This window comes from Furipterus horrens, unplaced genomic scaffold (assembly GCF_987537825.1).
Source record: "Furipterus horrens unplaced genomic scaffold, mFurHor1.1.pri manual_scaffold_2, whole genome shotgun sequence".
NCBI classification, from domain to species: domain Eukaryota; kingdom Metazoa; phylum Chordata; class Mammalia; order Chiroptera; family Furipteridae; genus Furipterus; species Furipterus horrens.
This window is the reverse complement of record NW_028327172.1, coordinates 156668856-156693688: the sequence shown is the minus strand read 5'-3', so window position 1 is coordinate 156693688 and position 24833 is coordinate 156668856. Positions and strand designations below refer to the sequence as shown.

Sequence of the window (24833 nt, the reverse complement as noted above, 5' to 3'; positions counted from 1 at the left end):
ACAGCTCAGCAGGGCTGCTGTTGCAGTGACACAGTGGGCACTCCAGAGAAGGGGCCTTCCCCAGGAGTGAAACATAGCAGAAATTAAAGCACCTGGACCATATATATGTAACACTTGCCATCAAATATTATCTCTGTAATTCCTTTCCCAAAAAGAACATAAATGGGGGAGGGGCGAAGAGAAAGGGAGAGGAAGAGAGAGAGGAAGGAAGGAAGGGAAACAAAAGAGGAAGGGAGAGAAACAAAAGAGAAGGGAGCAAGGGAGGGAGAAGGAAGGATGTCAGTCTATAATTCTAGTTCAGGGCAAAAAGTGTGGTTATGAAATGACCACTCCATACAGACATAAATCTAAGGTTCATTCCCAGTTTCAGGGACCAGGATTTTCAGGTGAAACCAGCCCTAAAAGCCTTCCACAGAGAGCGTGTGGTTGAGCGTGTATCCATCACCATCCTCTTCCTCCAAAAGCAGCTTGTCGATGGTCAGGGAATTGATGGCTCTCCTGGAGTCTTCCATGTCCTGAAGGACTGGCTCAGGGAGAGGGATGGGGAGCTGGACAAACTGGGGTGCAGACAGAGCTGGGGCCGGAGGCTGGTACTGCAGGGTAGAGGTGGGTAGCGTGGACAGGGGCTGAGGCCATGGGAAGTAGGTGAGAGGTGCCTGGTGCTCTGGGCCCTCCAGCTGAGGCCCCATGGTGGGTGTGGCAGCACTTCTCGTCTGTGATGGGGAAGACACAGGACTGAGGTTTAGCAGCCCTGGAATATTCACTGACCACCCTTGTCCTCTAGGGGACCTCTGTTTCTCCTAACAAGGCTCTTTCTTGCTGTCTCACTCCAGGGGGCTCCACCAACACCTACTCAAGGTCTCCCTGAAAGGAGAAGTCAGACACACTTCTGTGTCCCTGACTCTGACTTACTAGCTCTGTCTTTGCTCATGCTACTTCCACATCTGAAGCTGATTTCATTGAATATGAAAGAACAGAGATGTGCATCTTAAAACCAATGAAAATTCTAACAATGAGACTCACAGAGCACAGTAGCTGTGTCACAAAGGCAGCACAGAGATAAAAACAACCCTGGTTCCACACAGCAGCTTCAGCACTCTGAGGTTCCCTTGGGTCAACCCAGCTCCACTCACCTGCCATGACTTCATCCTCCTCTGTCTCTGAGCTGGGCCCCTATGGCCATTGCAGGGACCTCCAAAGATCAGGGTCATGCTCTCAGATACTCTAGAACAATATCTCTCATCTGCATAGTGACCACCCTGCAAACCCCAAGTCAAGACTTTGAGAGAAATAGGGCCTGCATATTTACTACCCCTCACTACAGAGGAAGCAGGTAGAGGAAAGTCTCTGCATGGAATGATGCATGAGGGGCCCAGGTCTGCTCCTACCACCCCTGCCTTCCCTGTCATAGTTCTCTCCAGTTGCCACCATGTCTTGAGACTAAACTATTACAGTCATTTAGGAAGAACTTAATTTAATGACATGGGGGCCTTGTTACAACAAAGCTTCCAGTATAGGAGGTCACTGGTAGGGCCTGGATTCTACATGACTAATCAGGTCTCAGATGATGCTAATGTGGCTGGTCCAGGGACCACAGATTAAGTAGCAAAGCTTAAGGGTTTTTTGCTGTAGAATGACGGAGCTGGAAAGGGTCTCAGAGGCCTTTCAGCTTCCCAACAATGCCTTATTATTTCCAATATTTCAAAAATCCAAATAGAAACCCTTCATTTTAGTTTTACACCTGTGCAGGTCAACTGCAACTACAGATTTCTTTGCTCAGGGATAGAATTACATCAACCTAGGACCATAATTCATCTTATCTCCTGCTAACAGGAGTGCCCACTGGGTAGTTCTAACCAGCTTTGATGAGTCTCAATTTACAAAATGGCAAAACAAATAAATTATTTCTTGATAAATATAGTTTGTTTGATACACAGAAACTTACAAAGCAGGAGGTGGGGATGATGAAAGGATAAATAATGAAAGGAATCCTTGGTCATGAAATGGTTGGGAGCCATTAAGTCCACCACCCCCACGGCCACCCCAGCTCCCTGTTATGAAAATGAGTTAGTTGCCTGGGAAAGGTGTTGAATTAACTCATTTCTATCCAGCATCATATAGGCCCCAGAGTCTGCTGGGTGGCCAGGTGGGCATAGGGTGGGGAGGGTTCCTGCAGACCATGCCTGGATGATGCTCAAAAGGTGGAGGAACATCAGGATAACACTGATCCTTGGGGGAAAGGAAGGGGTCTTAGAGAACCAAAGCAAGCTCCACCATCAAGGCTGGGCTCTGTGACTACTCATGAGGCCCCAGGTTCACCTCCCAGTTTTCCTTGGACTAAAACTGGACACAGCTTCACTATAGCCTTTTGTCCTCTGAACATTCAGGGACTTCCTATTTCTTTAATCAAACAGGTACAATTCACATTAAACTATTTTCTTTCCTCATTCTTGGGGGAACAGGCCATTCCTTTCTTATCTGGCACTTGGAGGCAGACCTTAGTTAACATAGTTAGTTGACTTTTAGACCATTATAATAACTAGCATTTATTGAGTGCTTTCTCTATGCCAGAAACTATGCTGAGATCTCTACATGCATCATTCCATTGATCCTGACATCAATTCTCTTGTTACTATTACCATTTTACAAATGAGGACAACAAGCCTCCGAGAAATTAAGTCATTTAGCCTAGGTCACACAGCTAGTAAGGGAAGAGGCAGGGATTTAAACCCAAGCAATCTGACACTAGAAGCATCACTTGAAAAATTACCCTGCATATGGGTCAGACGCCATCAAAAGTAGTTTTCTAAAATTGTGTATCACCTGTTGTTCAGCCTTGAAGTCTCTGGTAAATCTTGTTGTTAATTGAATGATCACCCATTAACTTATATGAATAGAAAGAAAAGTCTAGCTCTGGCAGGAGACCCCATGCAATCTCTTGTGGTAGCCCATTTACTAAAAACTTAGTCTTGTAACTAAGATCCACTGCTCATAGGGCAGCAGGGATGCTTTAGGACAGAGAAGCAGAATGTCCCAACCCCAGGGAGCATTAGGCATGGCTAGGGAGGCCATAAGCCTTCTCTGTGGAAGATATTTTAGGTCAATGGGAATAACAGCAGGGCTTCCAGGAGGATAAGATGAGCTTAGATGACCTAATTATCCTGGGAATCAATAGCAAGGCAGATTGGAAGTCAGGAAGCCAGCCCATGTTCTACCAGGGTACCCTAGGCATGAGTTGGTGCAGCTCTGCCTTTGTGTGACATACCGTGACATTAGTGATCAGTGGCTGGGAGGCATAGGTCAGCACGGAGGAGGGCCCCACAACCGTGTAGCTGGGGCATACTGGCTGCACATACATGTCAGCTGAGTAAGGGCAGCTGACAGCTTCGTGAGACACATACTCAGTGTAGGGTGTCCAGGGGGCCAGGGGCTGGAGGGTGGCAGAGGCAGGCTGAGAGAGCCAGCCAGCACACAGGGCCCCCTCCTCCGTCACTGTGGAGGCAGCGACCTCCATGTCAAGGCAGGAAGGACCTGTGGAAAGAAGCAAATTACAGAGCTGCAGAGGCCACCCCGGTGAGGGACCCAGAGGAGGCCAGGGCTGTGGGGAGCTCTTACCCACTGTGGTGTATGTGGCCAGGGGCTGATGGGGCAGCACCACCTGAGGGGAAGAAGAAGACCAGGGTCAGTGTTCAGCCATCTCCAACTAGCCCCCTGCAAGAAATTTGCCCAGAGGGCCCCAGAGCAGGAGAGTATGGGGGGAATCTGCCTTGTTAGAACAAAACACACACCCCCATCCCAACCACCACCACCTCCACTGTTGAGGGATTCCTATTTCCACTTAGCAAAAGGCTGTGCACTTAGGGGACTAGTATTGTCCTCTTCCCAGGGGGCCCTAGCTCACACCAGGATGTGTAAGTCATTTACTCACTCAGGCCCTGGCAATAGCTTTGCTCAGTGGGCCACACCAGCCCACATCCCTTGTTCCACTTTAAAGAACCACCAACTTGCTCTACCCCAAGGCCATTCTGCAGCAGCCATAAACATGGGAACATGTGGCCTTTGTGCCCAAGGGAGCATCCCATGGGGCGAGGAAGTGCACTCCTGCCCAACCCCCGCCCCTAACCCCCCCCCCCCCACACACACACTCTCTCTCTCTCTGGCCACAGTGGACCCCTCACCGCAGTAGGTGTGACTGCCGCCCCGCTGCTGGCATGGCTACGTTTCCTCCTCAGCAGTTCCTTCACTGGCTCCTTCACACGGACACCCTGGTATGGCCGGGGTGGGGCGGGGGCTTGTTCTGGAGCTGTGGCTGTGGAAAGCAGTGTCACTGGGGCTCATCTCCCTTCACAGGCAAGTCCCCATTTCAGAGTGCCCGCTCTCCTCAAGGGGCTGCCTGCTCACTTCAGTTGTGTCTGAGTGCAGAGGAGCGCAGGAAACTTCCTAGAATATTTCTCCCAGTATTGTCACTCCTGCCCCCAGCCCAGGTGATGAAGGCTGAGTTCCTTCGTCTAGAATTTCAAGTGCCTCACAGGGTGATCTCAACCCAGTTTCCAAACCACTTTGCTCACTAACCATGACATGAGCCCTGACTCCAGCCAGAAGTTCTATCTAGACTTCTCTGCACATTCTTTGCCTGTCTCACCTCCATCTTTACTTGGAATTACCCATGGTCAGGATTTCCTGTCACTTTTCTTAACCCCTAAATTCTTCCTAACCCAAGGCTAGTGCAAGCCCACAGAAGTTACTACATCTTACTCTCTGTCAAACACTTCCAGACCTGGTAGTATTCATCAAAAGGGGCAGTAGAGGACAGCAGTCAGAGCAGGGACTCTGAGTCAGATGGCACAGGACTCTGAACCTTCCTCTGTGACATTCTAGCTGTGAGATCCTGGGCAAGTTACTATTCCTCTCTGCGCCTCTTAATCTGCAATGTCTTATGAAAGGAATGTTACAGGGAGTCATTTACATAGTAAATGGGTAGCATAATATATGTTTAGTATACAATCAGATACAGAGAAAACATTCAATTAAATTCTAGTCTGCTATTTAATAATTAGTTATCTTTTTTGGTATAAATTCCTGATTCCCCTAACTAGATTATAAACTTCTGAAGGTCAGATATTATACAGTATTTCTCTATACCTTCCCAAGTAGTATGTTCATAATAAGCTTAGTCAGTTACTTGTTGATTTATTGATTGGGTGATTATTTAAAATGTGCTGTCTGCCATTCCTCTTCCCTTCATGTCTCCTGGACCTTTGGAATGGGCTGGAGCAAATGGTTCTCACATTCTGCATGGCTCTCAGGACACATGACAAGTACCAATGGTGATGCATGTGCCTTGGGGCATCCAAACTTGCTACTGAGAGAAAGTTCCCTTTGCCTTTTTTCATCAAAGCCAGGAAACCAAAGCATGGGGCTGGAGCATAAGGTTTTTCTGTCTTGACAGAGCAAGACAAAAGCAGCCATCGTCGGGCAGTGACAGTCTGCCTACCCAGACAGTCCACAGCCTACAGTGGCACGTAGCACTGGCCCTTAGGACTCACGTGTGGGAGTTCATTATCATCCATCGATAAGGGCCCGGAAGCCTGGGTATCTATAAAACCCGGATCTGCAGCATTGCCCTGACTGAACTTTGCATGGTAAATACCCAGCTGATAAGATCCCATGCCTCACATAGCACCAGGCCTCCATCTGTGCTGCAGGCACACACATGTGGCCTGGCCTCGAAGCTCAGCAGGCAGCGAAGGTGGCAGGATGTGAGGAGGGGTGTCCAAGCACCCCAGGAACACATGATGTGAAGTCAGAGAACCCCAAACTCAGATGCATTCATGAGGGCTTCTTAACCTGGCCAAGTAGCAATACAAGTATCCAGGCCCTGCACCTGGGAAGTGTGATTCTGAGGACCCAATGTGGGCATAGGAATCCCTCAGGTGATTTGGAAGCTGTGCTGAGATGAGAACCACTAATAATTCATGCCTGATCTAATACAAGAAATTTTCTCCAACATCTAATAGGAGATTAATTTCCTCTTTTTAAATTCCCTTGTCATAACAATGGACTTCTACTGGTATCCATTTATTCTTGACATTAGGAATACAACACTGAACAAAATAGGTCCCCGCCCCCAACCCCTGTCCACAAGCACCTTGAAGTCCAGTGGGAGAGACAAACATAAATAAAACATTTGCAACTTGTGAATTCAGGCTGAAACGAGAGTGCAGAGCAGAGAGAGCCAGCCTGTTGTTACCTGTGCCCCAGGACCACCTGTGCACTATCACCTTTGTTTAAGTAGCAGTGACAATGGACTTGATAGTGAAAAATACCTGTATTTAGATTATTTATTTAACATCTCTGGGCCTCAGTTTTCTCATCTGTGAAATGGAGGTAATAATTCCTGTCTCACACAATAGTTGTGAGAATTAACTGAAACAATACAGGGGAGCTCTCAAGCCAAGTCCAGCATATGGTAGATGTTCAATACATGTTGTTTTTCTTCCCCTCCTTTCACCCATGCCACGCTGTTCTGGAGAGCTGCAATATCTCTTTATCATACCTCCCTCATTGTAACAAAGCACCACTTTCCCTTGCATTACCTTCCAGTGAAACTCATAATTCATAATCCATTAATAGTTTCCTCATCTATAAAAAGATGTGCCTTGGAAGGTAATTTGAGAATTACACGTAAATACTTAGGATAGAGCTTGCACCAAGTAATCAATGTGAACTAATACAGGGTGGGGGAGTAGGTTTACAGTCACTCTAAATTAACTGTACAGTAAAGTACAACTGTAAACCTACCACCCCCACCCTGTATATTCATTTGTAGTAGTAATAGTAGCAGCCCTTTCCAGCATCTGTAGGCAGAGACCAGGTCCCCTGGAGAGCCTGAATGAATATCCCTTTCCTTCAGCTATTGCTTAATGACACATTTTGAATCCCTCCAACCTTCCTTCTACATGCATCACTCCTGCACAAGTTCCACTTACCATTTCCCCTTATGATGAGTGATGCCCAGTGCTGACCACATACACCAAGTGTGGCCTGACGTGGCAGAGAACAGGGGCACCTGCCCTCCCACACTACTTACTCATTCTCGCAGCCACCCACAGCCACATCAGCTTTGTTCATACCCATCTCACTCAGCCCAAACTTGTCTCCAATTGGGTTTCCAGCTGTTCTTAGGCACAAAGTGCAGCCTGAGGCAGCTGCATTCAGGAAACTCAGGGCACAGAGTTATTTGGGTGTCTGAGCACTGTAGTCACACTTTTAATTCAGTTGGGGACAAGAAAGGCTCACTCCCACAGGCACACATCTCAGACAAGATCAAAGAAAGGTATATAGCTAACCCCCTACCCCTGGCCGATTTACACGTACATTTCTGGGGAAGGACTGAGAGCATGCTGGATCCCACTCCCTTTTTCCACTCTCTCCTCCTGCTCCCTCCTCCCATTCCCTCCCAGGAACAGATATTTCTAATACTTGGTTGCAAAGTGGCGAGTTGGACATTTCCAGAATGTTGTCAAACAAAGGCTTCCTGCCTCCTGTTGTTTTTGAATCAGTGAAAAAAGAGGGCTTGGGGAGGTGCTGCAGCAGAGGGCATCACCCTCTGATGTCCTTGGAACTCACAGCATCAACAGGTGTGCCCTGGCACAACCACCATATGGAGAACAATACCTGTTTCAGGCACAGGACTCTCACAGCTCCCCAGGATCTCCTGACTGCCCACCTGTGAGTCCATCACCAGCTGCCACAGAGTCCTATAAACTGACTCCAGTGAGTGAGCAACAGTGAGGGTGCTTCTGATAATAGCTTTGCAAAGTGACCAGGAAATAGCAGAATCTGAAGCTTCAAGACAATTCCCACAGGAGTCCAACAGCCAAGTGTATTTACAAGGTGAAAACTTGAAGTTGGTGCATTTCACACCAGCCTTTGTGAAGCAACAATCAACATTTCTAATTCCACCATAACGGCTGTCCTCCCTACTACTACCAGCATGAGAAATGAGCCCATAAATACAAATTTGGAAAAGGAAAAGAAGTTTGTCTGAAACCATGATTGCTTTGCCATGGAACTCCTGGATCCTTATATTGAGCTAGCTTCAAAACCAATGAACTAGAATATTTAAAAGAAAAAAATTAAGATTAGTAAATAATTTCTTAAAATAATAATAATAAATAAGAGAAGAGCCAAACAGGAGATTTAAATAATATTAGAAGATGAAAATCCAATTTCCCTAAGTAGAGTTGAGCAGAGATTATAATAGCCCCAGATCAAATTGCAGCTCAAGGTAGTATCCCCCTCAAAGTCTGAAGCTTTCTCACCGTATATCCTGTGTACTGAAGGCCCTGTAAGTCTCCTGCAGGCATCCAAGTATCCATCACTGAGAAAAATCTTTTCACTTGAACACAAGCTTCTTGGCTCTTATTAGGTAGGACTCTCCTTCCTCCGGCTGACAAGTTCTGCCATATTGCCTTTCCACTATTGGAAATCAATCACCAGTGGAGTTTGCGGGTGGGGGGAATTCATTTACAGAAAAACCTGTGAATTTGGCCCCAATAAGGGCTTCCCTTTTCCAAAAAGAGCAACGAAAAAATATGAAGGTATAAAAAGTCAGCAGAAGACATTTCAGTTCCCTCTGTCACACACCCAGACATGCTCCACATCACAAAAATAAGAGTCCTGCAGCTGCTGTTCTGCTGGAGAGCACAGACCATGACGGCTTCAAGCCGGTCGACTGGTCACCTCAGACAGTGCTCTGGCTCCATGTAGGCATTATTTGCTTTGCACCAAGCTTAAGGAATATGTGGATCCTACTGATTTAAATAAGCATGGCCCTCCAGTGCCTTGATGAAGGCATGATAAATGTCACTGAGGAAATATGCAAAATTGTCAGCACTTGTTTACTTAGTGACCCCATGCAAACCACATTTATACCAAAGTGAGGAAGCTGCTTTCCTAGTAGAGCTGACACCCAGGCATTGGTTGTTGGAACTTCTGTTCTGGGAGACTTTAAGAGAGCCCTCTTCAGACAGGTGTTCCCTAGAACAGTCTTCAAGCTGCTCTTGAAAGAAGACTCTCCTCCCAACCATTGTTCTGCTACAGATTTCCAAAGTGCCACCAGACCCAGGCAGTAATTTGGATACCAGTTGGGACTTCTGCTCTAAGGGCTAGGTAGGATTTAGAATAAGCCCACATTTTCCTCACCAGGAAACCAGGAAGAGGAATCTCTCTAACTCATTTACAACTGACTGGTTGAACCTCAAGGCTGCAGCCACATGTGGCCATTTTGGAAAACAAAACCTTCCTTACCCAGAATGACACGTGATACACTATTAATCATTCCAAGTAACCACAGTAAATATTTTTCTCTTTTCCTGCTGAATCTTCAGTATTATGTTTATAAAAAGAACCATTAAGAAGAAATACAAATAATTTTCTCTTTACTTGTAACAAAACCAAAAACAAATAATTGAACCATAGGAATTCAAGCCTAGAGCTCACAACCTTGCCCTAGCTTCTAAATGAAAAAAAAAAAAAAAAAAAAAAAAAAAAAGTCGCTGACACTTTTCACTTTAATGTAAAGAAGCTTGTTTGTGTTCTAGGCCTATGATATCTGAGGCCTCCTGGGAAAGTTTAGCTCAGGTTGGCTAAAGGATTATTGAGATCCTTAATTTAAACACCAGTGTGGGTGTTCTTCCTACAGTGAAGGTCTGAGTGTCAAAGTTTTCAAATTTGTTCTTTCCATTCATGGACAATGGCTGATATTTTTCCAAACAGGAAGAAAGAACTTGAGCTTTGGCCAAAATTGGACTTGACACGCTACAAAAAAGGTTTTCCCGAACAATTTACACTAGATTATAGTTAAATTTTTTTTAATGTAGGCCAACAAAGAAAGCCCATATGCAGGTCAATGTGGGCTTTCTATTCACCAGTGTTTGAACTGAAAGGCCCCTGTAGCCAGGAAATATCAACACTATATACCCTAGCAATGTGGGTAACACCCAGGGCAGAAGGGGAAAGGGTGGTTTTAAAGAAGGTGTTCCAAAGAGATGAACGGGTGAAACTTCCACTGAATTACAATTTGATCTTGCTTGTAAGACTGCTGGGACAACCCAAGAGGAATAAGTCTTGACGTCTTAATGTCTCTGTCAGAAGATCTCAAAGATGGAAACTGACTCCATTTCTTTGGTCTGATGTGTCCCCGTTTTAAGAGACTTATTCCCATCAGCCCTCACAGAGCTCACTCATCAACCATAGACAGGCCCCTGGGAAAGACTAAGGAAGGCTATGGGCACTTAGAAGTTCCCCAGAACTTTAAGCAAGCCAAAAGGACCTACAGGGAACACTCTGATAAAGAGGAGCCAAAGGAAGCTCCTTAAATACATTTAGGGTGACTGCAGAGGATTGTTTAGTCTTAGAACCAGAGAGCCCCAGACCAAAAGGGTCTAGGAGCCAAGTGATCCCTACATAAAGGAAGACACAGCCAACCTAGAATGGATATCCAGGGTGATTGCACTCCTCTCAAATTATGTTAGACTTAAGTAGAGAGCCTGTTCACCCACAGCCCATTCTCATTCACCAAGCTGCAGCCTCAGGGTTACATGGATTGTCCCAAATGTTCTGAATGTCCCACTCCATACATGACTTTGGGCAGGGTCAGCCAAAAGGCCTGTAGTACCAGAGCCTTCAGCCTCCTCACATGGACGGCTGCTGAGTCATCCTTCCTCCAGTAGCTCTCAGCACCTTTCATACCAGGCATCCTTCCTCCTTCTAAACCTCCTGCAGGCCAGGAAGACAGGGAAGGCTGTTGCGTTCTGCTTTCTACCCCCAGAGACAGTGTCAGCATAATGTCTCTTCTATGTAGACACTCAAGTACGTTGAATGAATTGAATGAATGCATGCCAAGGGTCCATGTGTTTCCTCGCTTACAACCTTAACTCCCAGGAATTCAGAAATAACCACACTCACTTTTGTGTTGTTCTGTACCTCACAGAGCCTTTGACATAAATGATTTTATGTGAGGCCTCACCTCAACTTCTGAAATAGGCTGGGAGGTCTTTCTCTCACCCTCTTTTCCACTGAGGGGGAAAGTGATGCTCAGAGATGTTAAGTGACTTGCCCAAGGACTGCACTTGTAAACAACAGTGATTAACTAAACCCAGGATCTCTGATTCAAAGCACAGTCTATTTCTGCTTCACTGCCTGTTTCCTCCCTACCCAGGCAAGTCACATTTATTTCTCTAGGTAACAATGGAGGTCAGCCATCGAATGGTACCCAGTCCTATTTTAACCCTCCTTCCTCCAATTGGAGTCTGGTCTTGGACCACCCTGACTTAGTCTCCCTTGATGGCCAGTTCCCCCAAGAAATGATGTTTACAAACCGAAAGAGAAAAGTCCATGAGAAGCTCACCAGCAGTCTGCTCACATGAGGAGTGACGAGAACTGAGAGACCCAAACAATTTCCCGCAAAGTTTTATTTATGGTATTTTCGGCTGAAATGACAGTGGAGAGGTCCACCTGAGAAACCAGCTGCATCTGCCCGCCTTTTACAGAAACTGAGGTCACCAGAGCAGAAAGAGCTCCCATCTCAGATGCATCATGCCTTAGGGTAGGGGCAAGACCAGGAGACCCCTGGCAGAGCATTCATTGAATGAGTACCTGCTGAGCAGAGTAAACCACGACCTTGCCACCATTGAACTTATTGTCTAGTCTAATGGGGTATATAGACGTAATAAATAATTGCACAAGCAAGCCTAGAATTACAAACTGTGACAGAGCTGCATCTGCCTCAGTTCTGGCTTGTTTGACTTGTCTGGCTGGTTTCCATCTACACTTGCTTCAGTTGGGTTTGAATGATCAGCAACTGGGGACCCCAGTCTATAGGGGTTATGCAAAAAAGAAAGAGCCATGATCATTCTGTCTCCAATGCAGTGACACTGCTCTGGAGACAGGCTCAGCCCACATCAAGATACACAAAATAGCCCCAGATGTCCAGAGTCCTTCCCTAGCCTAGGGATCGTGGATGACCCCAAAGATGTTTCCACCAGCTGGCTCTATCTTCTCCTGGCTCATTAGCCCACTGGGGAAGACCAGTCCTAGGAACTCAGATTGTAAGATGGAAATCAGCTGGCTTCAGAGGTTCTGTACTGAGTCTTGAATACAACATCCTGAAATTCAAATTTCCAGAGGCTTTTGATTCAGACTACCCTCAATAAAATCAGAGCCCACCTCCATCTAAGGGTGAACATATTTCAGTTATGAGGGAAAGAAGCATATAATGCAAACCTAACTAAAATCATTGGCATTGAGAAGTGGTATGGTATAGTTTAGGACTCAAGCAGACCTGGTTAGCAACAGCTACAACAAAGCTTATCACTGTGTGATTTCTTGGCAAATCACTTAACCTCTATGTGCCTCAGTTTTCCCATTTGCAAAATGAGACAATATCCATCTCATTGGATTATCATGAGGAAAGTATAAAATTAACCCAGTTAAACACCCAGTACATAATAGGTGCTCAACAAGTGGCTGATTCTCCTTTGATCTCAACCAATAATCCTTGGCACTTCACTCATCAGAGAAGTAGCCCTGGTACAGTGGCCCTAACTTTCCCCTATCCTGCTACATCCTGATACTGAATATCTCTCTCCTCGATACACTCAGGGCCCTCTGCTTCCAGTCAGGCCTGTCTCAACCTGCCTTCATTGTTCTCCTGGAAGTCATCTCTACAATATCTGGGCCTTGTTTTCCCAAGTAGCAGGACAGCCCTGTTTATGACACAAGAAAGCCAATGATGCTGCAGAGAGACTGGTCAAATACCTCACTTGCAAACAGAACAAGTCTGCACAGGAGGCATTGAAATCCTGACATTGGCCTCTTGTAAAGATACCACAAGCCAAGTAAAAGGGCTTGTTTCTTCAGAAGGCACCAGAGGTTTAGGTTTTTGGTATATTTGAGTTTTTAAAGACTGACACCAACAAGAAGCACATTAGAGATGTTTGAATGACAAACAAAGTAAGGTGGCATGGCCTTGTCCTGACGTTAGGTGTGGCCCCTCAAGGAAACTATATCTCCAAAGGGATAGTGATGTAGCCACGATTAAGGCCATAGTCATGATACTTCTTCAAAGGGCTCTTCGGTGGTCAGAGAGGGGACTTGTATCACTTATTAGGGCAAGGCAAACTTCTGGCTGTCATATATGGCATTGTCTCAGCTTTATTAACCATAGCAGGGATGAAAAAAGGGAAAACTGGACCCACACTGAGAGCATAAGACCAACCCAAGGTGCCCACCCAAATTGTATAGCAGGGTAACACCTAAGTGAGGAGGTGAAACAGAGGAGACTGATACTTCTTTTTTAATTAGATCAAGATCTGTGTCTTGAATCTAGCATTGCCAATCTGCTATAGAACAGGAAAGCCTTATGGTTAGGCAGCTGGAGGAGAGGAAATTCAATTGCTTATTCCTAGTTTGGAATTTTCAAGACCAAAGAAATTCTTACAAAAGAAATAAACTTTTCCCTAGACCTTCAGGTATGGATCACTTCCTTGGAGGAAGGACTCTTTAAACCCAACATTGACTGTGCATTTTGGGTCCAACCCAGCTATCCAAGTCCCAGGGTTCATGGTAGCCTGGGGTATAGCCTATGTAAGTGAAAGTAGCCCTGATCATTGATTCATGATGTGAGATATAACTGCCAGTCAAGATGAAATTTTTTGCTAGGTCTCAGGTTTACTAACCAATGGCTCCATGATGGGGGGAGGGATGAATTCCCTTGTGAAAGACACTGGACAAGTTGTTAGAATATGAAGCCTGGGAAAGAAGCCACTGGCTCAGTCTTTAAGAAATATACCCTCTTCCTAATTCACAAGACATCCACGTAGACTGAAAATACGATCTCCACAGCCTCAAAGCTCCATGGAGACCACAAACTTTCCTCTAGAAATGAGGTCCTTACCCTTACCAAGGACCTCTGACTAGCTGTTAGGGGATCTTGATGAAGGAATGCAGGATTGATCCAGGTCAGGGCTGTCACTCCGTGTAACCTAAAGACCTGGGAATATAGCAAGGGTACCTGTAGTTGCCAATAAAGAGAAGGAAGTAAAGGAGTAAATGAGCAAGCCAAGCTCTGATATCTCCCTAAAACTGCTTCATTTTTATTTTTGTGTTGGAGCTCTGCAGTAGATTTTATTTGAATAAAGCAATGTATGACAAAAATGTTGTGTATGTTAACCTAGATAACCTTGTATTTTCTTCCCAATGCTTGTATTATATGTTCTAAGATGCCTCTTCACTCCCAGTATCTATGTAAAAAGTCTGATTGTCATTAATTCTTGAGGCTTCATATCCAATGCCATATGCTCAGGACACTTTCCTTAATTCCATCTCCACTTTGCTCCTTTTGAAGATAATTTATTTTATCAGTTGAATTCTCTATTCAGAAATAATTCTGTTATTGGATGGATGCATGCACGGGATGATAAATGGATGGTTGATTTTCCCTTGTACACTTTTCTTTCTTGAATTGGTGTTGCTTTCATTCAGCATTCAAACTTGCTCCTCCTTTCAACCCTCTAGCCTCTCTTTTCCCTTTCTTTTCCCTCTCCCAAGCATTTCTCAGTTCTGGAAATGTGTAACAATCTTTAGACTCTTCCTCTCTTCCAATTAAATGTATGATTCTTTCCAGAGGATTAGAAGGTAATTCAAATTCTTTCAGGTCCCAACACCTGGTCTGAGAATGACTTTGGTTTATAATGTTTTGGCTACTTGTTCTTCCCAGAAAGTGATACTAATGAAACTATTACTAAGAAAAGAGCCAGCACATTGCTGTTTCAGTTTTCGGTATCATCTGTGCTGTTTTTTGCATACTCAAGTGTCATGCTCCTTGCAAATAGATTATAAACACCTCAGTTCAATCTTATAAAATAAAAAAACAAATACAAGTTTGCCAGTCAGTATGAGCCTTCTGCCACCACACCTTATATAGAGGCTGGTAGAAAACCAGTCCAAGTTCCAAGTTTGGTCACAAAATGGCCAGCTTAACCATCAGCATTAGCCCTGATCACTAACTAGTCTCACCGTAAATTACAAGACTGGAAATAGTGTCCTGCTATTTCCCAAGAAATACAGAACTCAGGGGCCACACAAATTATGATCTAGAATTAGCTGCATAACCTTTGTCCTCAGGCAAAGAGAGAGAGAATGAGAAAATAACACAGTAAGTAATATTTACTGAGCATTGACTTAATGCAGTAAACACTTACCACAACCCTATGAAGAAGCACATTCGGTATGCATAAGGAAATGGCAGCAGAGACAGGCAAATGGACTTGCCGGCATCATACAACCAGTGAGGCAGAAATCTAAAATTCAAACTCAGGTCTGCCTTAAACTGCTAATGGCAAAGAAAGAACAGGATGTCACCCTAATTCAGAATTAAACCCTGCTCTCTATACCTTGCTTTCCATACCCCCCACCTCCACACACACACACACACGCACTCGAGTGTGCAGATACACACACAGAGGGATAGCCAGACTTTTCTGAAGTCCAGACCGTTAGGAAGAAGGAAATGTGAAGGAGACAGAGGTCTTGCCTTCCAGCACAAGCCGCCACACAGGACTCTCCATCAGTGCTGCCCAGGAAACAGGTGAACTAGGTTATTTGGGGGAGATTCTAGGTCCCTCTCTCCCATTTGAGTCCCGCATTGCAGCTAAAATGTCTGCAAAGACCCCCATAGAGCAGGTATAGCAGCAGGGCAATGACCTTATTTCCTTCAATAAGTAAACTGAAATACATGCGTCAAAATAAGTTTTCAACATATTGAAGGGTATTTACATCTGTTTCCATTTTTCTTTATTCTAAGCTACATCAAATATCCTTTTCCATCTTTATCATGTTAATATAAATATATACACAGAAAAGTATATTAAAATATATATGGAGTTCAATAAATTATTATTAATTAGCTAAATAGTTCACAAAACAGAATATTGAAAACTCCAGAAGTTTCCCTCACATTCCCTCTCAAATATTCTTCTCTCTCCTCTCTGAAGTTTGAAAGTATCATGGCTTCTGGCTTCTGACATTGTCTATTAGTTTTTTTTTATTTTTAAGCTTTACATAGAATAATCCAGTAAGTAATTCTTATGTTTGCATTATTTGACTCAAATTGCTGAATTCACTTATCTTTTTACACATAGTTGTAGTTTAACGTTTTTATTGTTGCATAGTATGTCATTGATTTATTATTTGGAGTAGATAGCTATTTGTGTGGTTACTGGTTTGTGGCTATTATGATTAATAATGCTATAAATATTCTTATGTACACTAATGCAATTCTAAATATTGCAGACATGTTATGTTGAAATTTAGTTAATAACACCAACATATTTTCTAAAATGTTTGAAACAATGTTTGATCCACATTCTTACTAAATTTAAATTATCAAAATTTTTATTTTTAAACAATTTGGTGAATGTGAAGTGGCATCTCATTATTGTTTTATTTTCTATTTTCCTGATACTAATATAGCTATATAATTATTGTCCATTTTATGAAGTACCTTTTCAAATTTCTCGCAATTTTTTTTGTTAAGCATCTTATTGATTTGTAATTGATTGCAACCTAAATTTCTCATTGATTTGAAGATGTTCTTTAGATATCTTGATAAGAGCCCTTATTTAGTTTATGTATAATGAAAACATATTTCCCTACCCAAAAATAATGTTTTTAAGGTATGAACAGACTTTGGTCAGCTAGTGCATTTTCTTTTGCCTTTAGTTCTTTATCTAACATGGATGGCCTGTGCTTTTACCAAGACCACCTACCTAAGCCCTGCATGTGAGGCCATGACAGGGAGACAGCAAGACAATTTTCCAGGTCTGGTTCAGATGGTTTTACCTGTGTGAGTGAATTACTAACCCAATCTTTAGGCTTCAGCTTTCTCATCTATGAATTGGAGCTTAAAGCAGAACCTACTTCTTAGAGTTCTTATTAGGTTTAAATGAGATAATACATTCAAAGTCTGGCAAAAACTGACATTGCTACACCAAACATCAGCCCTCTCTTTCCTTACTAACAAACCCTACATGGCAGAGTGAGGCAACTGGCCCAGCTAGAACATTACACTATTCTCCCTTGCAGATAGAACTAGCCATTAGATGTCAGCATAAGCAACATGTTGCGGGAAAGGGCAACGATAGAGAGGCATGATCTTTTTGCCTTTCCCTCTTCTTCTTAGTTGTCCAGAATACAGATGTGATGGTTGGAGCTACCGTGGCAACTATAAAGCAACCTTGAGGACAAAAGCCACATGCCAAGGACAGCAGACCAGAAACACAGAAGTAGGCTGGGATATTGTGGGCACTATAGAGACTCCATACAGTCCTGCACAGCCTACTACAAACTTCTTTCTGTGAGAGAATGTATATCACTGTTTTATTTAAATCCATGTAGTTTCTGGTCTCTTCACTAGCAACCAAATATAATCTAGACTGAACCAAAAGGACATCTGGTACACTGCACAGCATCAGATAAATGCTCAGTGCCGCATAACTGATATTTATCCCTATGAAGAGAATTGAACATTTTCTGCTCACAGTAGCACAATGTTCACAAGTGTATTAGAAGCCATCTAGTTCAACCCCCAGGTTAGTAGTTGTCACACTGACTACACAGAAGAATCACCTGGAAAGCATTTGCAAATCTAATTCCCAGGGAAACTTAAAAAGAACCTCTGGGGTGGGACTTAGGCATCAGCATTTCTTAAATGTCCCAGAGCATTCCAATGTGTAGCCAAGGTTGAAAATCAGAGCTCTAAGCAGATGCAAGAATCACTTCTGTTAAAGTGGTGACTCATGTATGAAAACATGTGTTTATTTTTTATAAGCACTCATGAAAGCTCAGTAATTTGAGCTGGAAAAGGAGTTCAGCGAAGTTCAGCCTCCTTGCCCTGAGCCAGGAAAAGGCAAGGCCCATTTTACTGCTGGAACACTTGAGATCCAGAGCAATGACATGGCTTGCCTAAGGCCCACACAACTGGAAAGTACAATCCACGTGGTCTGCCTGCAAGAACAATGGTTTATTCATAGCCTCACACAGCAGAACCACAGAGTTTCAGAGAAGGTCTCTCTGTCCCAGGCAGGTCCACTCTTCTTGAGCAATTGTTCAACAAAAATGAGAAAACTGGAGTGTTGCTAAATATTTTATAAAGGTGAAAATTATGTTAATAATCGTAATTAATTGACCAACTTTGGTTGATTGGCTCAAAGTGAGAAGTTGATGGACATCCTTATTTTATGGGAAAATCAACTTTAGAAATAAGCCAGAAGAAACAAATAAAACCTGATAACTTTACTTTGAAAAAGTTTAAAAGCAAAAATTTACAGGACTTCTAATGAAGTGAATTAAGTGTTCAGATGTTTAGCTAATAATTGTAGGCAACCTTGGTTCTTTTTGTTCCTCACAATAGAGCAGATTTGCAGCTCTGAACTTAAAGAGAGCTTTCAAAATCTCTGACTCAGGAACCTTCTGGGTGTAGAGGGAGACAAAGCTGGCATTTTTCTTTAGTAAATATAGGGAGAAGGAAGTAAAGTACCCACCTTGAAAATCATCTGCCCTTTTACCAATTAATCTGTGTGCTTAGTAGATGTGTGGCGCTTATTTCACCTCCTTCTGTGCGTGGGAATCCCTGTGCGTCCTTTGGATCCTACTTTTCCTTATCAATAAGAACCACTGTATCAATACACTTGGTAAGAAATAAAGGTGCTTACTAGGCTCTTAAGTAAGCAAAGGTGATAACAGAATACCAATATTAAGAGGCATCACACAGACCTAAATTACTTCATTTTGAAAGTTTGCCTAAATTTATGCAAGAGATAGACTTCCAAAAAGTTGTATTTATATTACAGGTTTTTATTATCTTTAACTGCATTTTTAACTGCCTCTAAGTACTTGGCCATTTAGTGGACCCCTAGAGTAAATCCAGAGGTCTGTATTCATGAGAATTTTGAGTCCCTAATTTATCTGCCTGATGAACCCCTGCCCTGTTCAAGCTGTCTGAAGGCAAAGGCACATCCATACCATAATAATTTGATAGTAACTATTCCCTGCTCCTAAGGTGCCTCCTTGGGCACTACAGCAAAGAAATGTCAAGGCCAAGAGTATGACATCAAGACAACCAGCCAATTCAGAGAAAATCAGGCCTTGCTTTTGTCATCACGTAGACCTTTCCCTAATACAAGTAACAACAAGAAAAAACAGTTGTTCAATTCATTCATTTTCTAACTGGTGGTACTGAGTTCATTATACACAGTTTTATTACTTTTAAAGAGGAAGTCAACCAAATCAGATTTAAGCATTATGCAAAGCATTTAATCAACTGACGGCAAGCTTTACCTCCATTGGTGTTGGCATTGTGCAATCCCAGGATAATGAGTGATCTAAGGGACTGAATACCAAAGTGACTACCCAAATCAGTGTAGGCCGCAGGTCAGCAAACTTATTCTGTAAAGGGCCAGATAGTAAATATTTTAGGCTTTGCAGGCCATAGGGTCTCTTTGGCAACTATTCTCCTGTTGCAGCAAAACAGCTGCAGACAATACGTAAATGAATAGATGCATCTGTGCTCCTGTAAAATTGTATTTACATAATCAGGTGTCAAGACTGATTTGGCACTCCAGCCATTGTGTGCTGACCCCTGATTTAGGTAGACCCTTGGAAAACTGTTTGTAAGATCCTATCATTCAAGAATATGTTGACTGTGCCTTTTTTAACTATTCTAATCAAAGTGTGGAAAAGGATAGACATGAAGGAATTTGTCATAACCCTGGTCATTCAAAATGGGTCCACAGGAGGTATCACAGGAGGATAGGTACTTTCTCGTTACTATTATTATCAGGATACTTGAAGACACATTCTATAATTTAGCTCTGACAAAAACCTTGTAAGGTAGGGATTAGATCCCCCCACTCCATTTTCTAAGTTTTTAAGAAGATAAGATTAAATAACTCAGTTGCAGAGCCAACTTTCAAACCCAGACTCATCTCACTCCATTACTCCTGCTGTCTCTCTGCTGCACTGTCAGGAAGATGGCCTTAACAAGGGCTTCTTGCTGGGGTGGATGTTACTGCTTTACATCCACGAGAGATCTGCGGGACCAAGTGCAGAAGCCAGGGGGAGAATTTGCAAGTGGAGTGACTTCTTTCTCTAATTGATCAGCCAAGTAAATCTCAAGTCCAGGGATGGAGCTCGAGGATTTCTACTTCTGTGCTCCAGCAGTTCTGAGCTGATCTAACCAATGTTCACATTTAGTCCACAAATGAGGATCAAGGGCCAGGTAGGGAGGAGGCAACAATTTCAAAGTGAATGTTTTCTTAACCCTTTCCAGAACCTCATAGTACAGTCATTTCAGCTCATGCCACGAGGGTGTTTTCTGAAAAAAAGAAAGTGCCTTTTCAGCACTTTGGTGTCTGATTTCAAACCCTGCCCTTCTATCAGGTGATTCTAGTGGGCTGACAAATGCTGCCCTGTTTTTACTGGTTTTCCCACAGGGTTTAGTCACCCAGGCGCCCTCAGTGCCCTAAACAAGGGCCTTACCTGGATCCAGAGTAAGAGGGTGGGTCCAACGCCCAGGGCCCTTCCTAAGCTCCTTTAAGGCACCAAAGGACAGTTAAAGAATTTTAATTGTGTGCATCTAATACTGAGAATGTTCATCCAGTTATTCCACTGACAAGCCTTCAATACAATCTTCCCAAGAATGGAGTTTTGTGGCCCCTGATTTGACCTCTAAGGTATGAACAGGAAGCATTCCTCCAGCATCCCCTTTTATAAAATCTCTAGTCCCTCAGGAGGAATTAAAGAAGAAAAAATATAGTGTGTAACCAAGAGGGGAGAATATGAATGCAGGGAAGCAACCCATCTCAGACACTGAAGCAAAACCAGAGCAATCAACATCATTTCAGGGGTATCTCAGCTTACTGAGTACAGCTCTGCAGAATGGGTATTATCTTTACCCCATTTTACATGTGAGAAATCTAAAGGGTAAAAATAAAAGGAGAGTGACTTGCTCTGAGTAGATAGATAGGAACCAAAGCAGAAGTCCCTCCAGGGGCTCACATAAAACCTACTGATTCAGTGTAAGCGTAATGGCATCAGGACACACAGCAGCTCCCAGTACAGATATTTATGCCCACCTGCCCTCAGCCACATGGCGCTCCCAAGGGGCTGGTGCCATTGTCCCTCAAAATTAGGGTCTTGCTCTATGCTCCTTCAGGCAGCAGTTGCACATGACCCACACTAGAATATCCCTGATTTTCTTTCTCTCAAACCCAAATTAGAATTTATTTCTTTTTATTTTTTTAAAAATTGCATTTTGCCAGTATCAAATAATGATGAGACTTCATAATCCGAGAAATTTTGAAATCACTCCTCATATTACACATTAATCAGCTCAATTCCAGAGAGTTTACACAAGAAATAAAGAAACAATGAATTGGTGATACAGTGACTGTAAGTTATGCTTTAATCAATGAAGGTATATTTTCAGAACTTTAAGGGTTCCAGTAAAATATCTTTTTGTAAAATAAATACACTCCCTACTTTATCTTTTTCAGTAAATCTAGATTCTCTTATATTAGGTTTGTTTGCAGTGAGGCACCTGCATCCACTAAAAGGCATTATTAGACCTAAGCACCTTCAAAAGGACAAATAGAGCAATTTTTTGGTATTATTTCTTTCTTGAAGAAGTACAGAACTGAGCTCCAATAAGGTTTAATTCTCATGAAGCCATTGAGTTGACTTTGTTGTTTTGAGAGAGGAATGTTGTAGGTAATCTCTTTATGAATTCAGTTATTAATAATGTGAGTCTCTGTTCAGTCCCACATAATGGAAAATAAAGTTCACAGTTGTTCCATCCAACTCCAGGGATAAACATTAAGATTCAAGATAAACCTGTTGCCCTTTTGCACTGAGACACACAAGCCTTGCCACAGCATGGGAAGAATGACAATAGGCAAGACAGTGAAGCGGGTAAAAACATGCTTGACAAAGTCAACTTTCCAACTTGTCCTAATGCATTCCCTGAAACAAATCACAACTCTGGCAGGCAGAAAGCTCAGTAACTCAGTCCTGGCTGGTGTGGCTCAGTTGTTTGGAGCACCATCCTGTAAATGAAAAGGTTGCAGTTCCATCTCTAGTCAGGGCACATGCTAAGGCTGCCGGTTCAGTCCCTGCTCAGGGTGTGTACAAGAGGCAACAGATCGGTGTTTCCCTCTCACATTAATGTTTCTCTCCCTCTCTCCCTCCCTGCTCCTCTCTTTAAAGTCAATTAGCATGTCCTCAGATGAGGATTAAAAAAAAGGAAGAAAAAAAGAGAAAGCTCAGAGAAACAGGCCCTTGGAATTGAACCACAGGCTGAAAAGTAACTGTTTATAAAATAAAGTCATGTAAAGAACTCCACAGCTTTCCCCTCCCAGCCCCAAACCAATATCACATTTGACTTTTGTTTGTGAATCATAAATTGCCCTTTCTCCACCACAGTGATTCATGCACAGCAGTGAAGGTACAATGAGCTGTCCCCGCTTGGAACAGTAGTTCGTTCCCCTCCAACCTGGAAAATCAGCATCACCACTGACAGGCTGGTTTCTCCACCAGGCTCTGTCTCACCCACCTCACTCCTCCCTGCCCTCCTGCCTGGGAGCACAGACTCCTGTGGCCCCCATCCCCTCTCCAATGACAGGCTCACTGGTGAGCCCCCAGCCCCTACCCATGCTGATACGGCTCTGACGGCCACAGCCAAACCACTCACATTTTTGCCAGAGCATGGCCTGTGACAGGATGTTGCCTTTTTTCTTTGAAGCAGACAGTTTGGCTTCTTTAATGTGAGACCTGGGTGTGCTTGCCTCCAGTGTAGCCACTGCTCGCTCAGAGGCGGTTTCCTCAGCTTTTTAAAGGCCCAAGTTCCCGCTGCGCAAGGGCACAGCCTCGTCACATCCTCCCACCTCAGGCACCCGTGCACTTTGTCTGCAGCAGACTGCCTGTCATCTGAGGGCGCGCACCCTCAGAGGCCCACCGGCTACAGACCGCTTCACTCCCAGAGCCAGCCAGCTAAATCTGAACAACACAGCACATAAGGCCGTGGTCCTTCAGACGTGGCCACAGAGCATGAGGTGATGTAGGCTGAGCGTGGAAGTGTGTCCAAGAGGAACTGTGCGAGCATGTGCCAAGTCTTGTACCTCCCCACACAAACAATGAGCCCAAAAGACCCCGTGGAAAACGGGGTTTTCTATAGTCTTGGTTCAGGCTTCTACACCCCCAGGATGTCAGCAGGAGTCAGTCCACCATGGGCCTTGCTCAACGGGAAATGCTATTCCCAGGGGTCACTGGTTCTCGCTTGCAGGAGGAAACACCTGTAGTTTCTTCAAGCCTCACTAAACAACCTCCTCATTTTTTTTTAAATATTGCTTTTCTGTTTATTCCATTTTAAAACACAATAGCCCCTCCCCTTGCCCCCCAGCTGCCACCAAAATGGCAAGGTTTAGTCATACTTAAATATGGGGGAACACTGGTTCTGATGGTCCCTATGCCCATGGAGAAAGAGGCCAACCCACTCGAAAAGGAAGGACAAGACACCTATACTCTTTAACTGGAGCTGATTATGCAGAAGGAACTTGCAGGCACATATGAACAGGACCTCTCTCCCAGTGCCTGCCCACCTGTTAGCATGAAGCTTCTCAAGGGAAAGTAAGGGGGTTCATCCTCAGATAGTGTTTGGGGTGTTAAGCTATGAACTCCTTCCCAGTTCGGAAGCCTTCTGCTGTGTATGTGAAATCCACATGCCCAGGCCCCAGTGACCCACAGTTTGGGTCAAGACCACCTGGCAAGGACCCCCTAGGGCAGGCCTTGCTGTTCTGTCCCAGAGCTGCCTCAGAGCCATCTTGCACAACCTAGATTGAATCATGCCATTTTCCAGTTTAAAAAGCTTTCTCCTACTCCCTTCAGCCACAGAGCTAGAGGCACATAAAGCCTCTCACAATCTAGCCCTTGTTTAGCTTTCCAACCCCATCTCCCTTACCATTACCCCCGGCCCCTGCCACTGGTCCCCAATGACTTCTAAGCTCCACTCTGCACACCCATGCAATTCTCTGCCTTTGACCTTGCTATCCTCTCTTGCCAGGCCCTTCTTCCCCCAGTTCCTCACCTAAAAATCACCTCTTCGATTTTCAAGATCCAGCTGAAATAGCACTTTTTTGGTGAAAAATGTTCTGGCCCCCTAAACCACCTGGCCCAGAAAATATTAATCCTTTTTTTCTTAGCTTTTGGAGTACTTTGTTCATTATTTGACAGCTAATTGTTGCATGACTCTATAGGTTCCTCAAGGAGGTTTCACCTTTGTCTCCCCAGTGCCTCACATAGGACCTGGAGCATATGCGTCCCTTAATAAAAGTTCATTAAATGAAGTAATGGATTTAATAAATTACTGTTGCACTCTGGCTGGTGTGGCTCAGTGGATTAAGTGCCAGCCTGAGAACCAAAGGGTCACTTGTTCACTAGTTCGATTCCCAGCCAATGCACATGCCTGTGTTGTAGGCCAGGTCCCCTGTTGGGGGTATGCGAGAGGCAACCAATCTGTTTCTCTCGCACATTGATGTTTTTCTCCCTTTCTTTCTCCCCTCTGCTCTCTCTCTGTCTTTCTCTAAAAATAATTAAATAAAATCTTTTAAAAAGAGAAAAAATATATATATAGTTTTAAAAATAAAATAAATTACTGATGCGAATGGTTTGATCTGAGGGCAGGTCTTGAGAAATGTTGACCACATATATGACTCAAA

General features: G+C 43.8%; 1 protein-coding gene across 1 annotated transcript; it reads right to left on the bottom strand.

Annotated features, from left to right (window-relative positions):
• Positions 1-348: 348 nt before the first annotated feature.
• On the bottom strand, positions 349-23030 carry LOC150019792 (POU domain class 2-associating factor 1). Its single transcript, XM_090266684.1, has 5 exons — positions 22811-23030; positions 4179-4309; positions 3616-3658; positions 3266-3531; positions 349-713 (listed from the first exon to the last, which is right to left on the bottom strand). The coding sequence occupies exons 1-5, from the start codon at positions 22824-22826 to the stop codon at positions 399-401; spliced, it is 771 nt and encodes a 256-aa protein (XP_090122810.1). The 5' UTR covers positions 22827-23030; the 3' UTR covers positions 349-398.
• Between the last annotated feature and the right edge of the window lie 1803 nt (positions 23031-24833).

Bases quoted from the DNA above. Each gene is read 5' to 3' on its own strand.
- LOC150019792 (XM_090266684.1), bottom strand. The intron at 3,659-4,178 runs GTGAGGGGTCCA...TCTTCCCCTCAG, and splicing joins CGGCAGTCACACCTACTGCG to GTGGTGCTGCCCCATCAGCC. The intron at 3,532-3,615 runs GTAAGAGCTCCC...TTCTTTCCACAG, and splicing joins GGCCACATACACCACAGTGG to GTCCTTCCTGCCTTGACATG.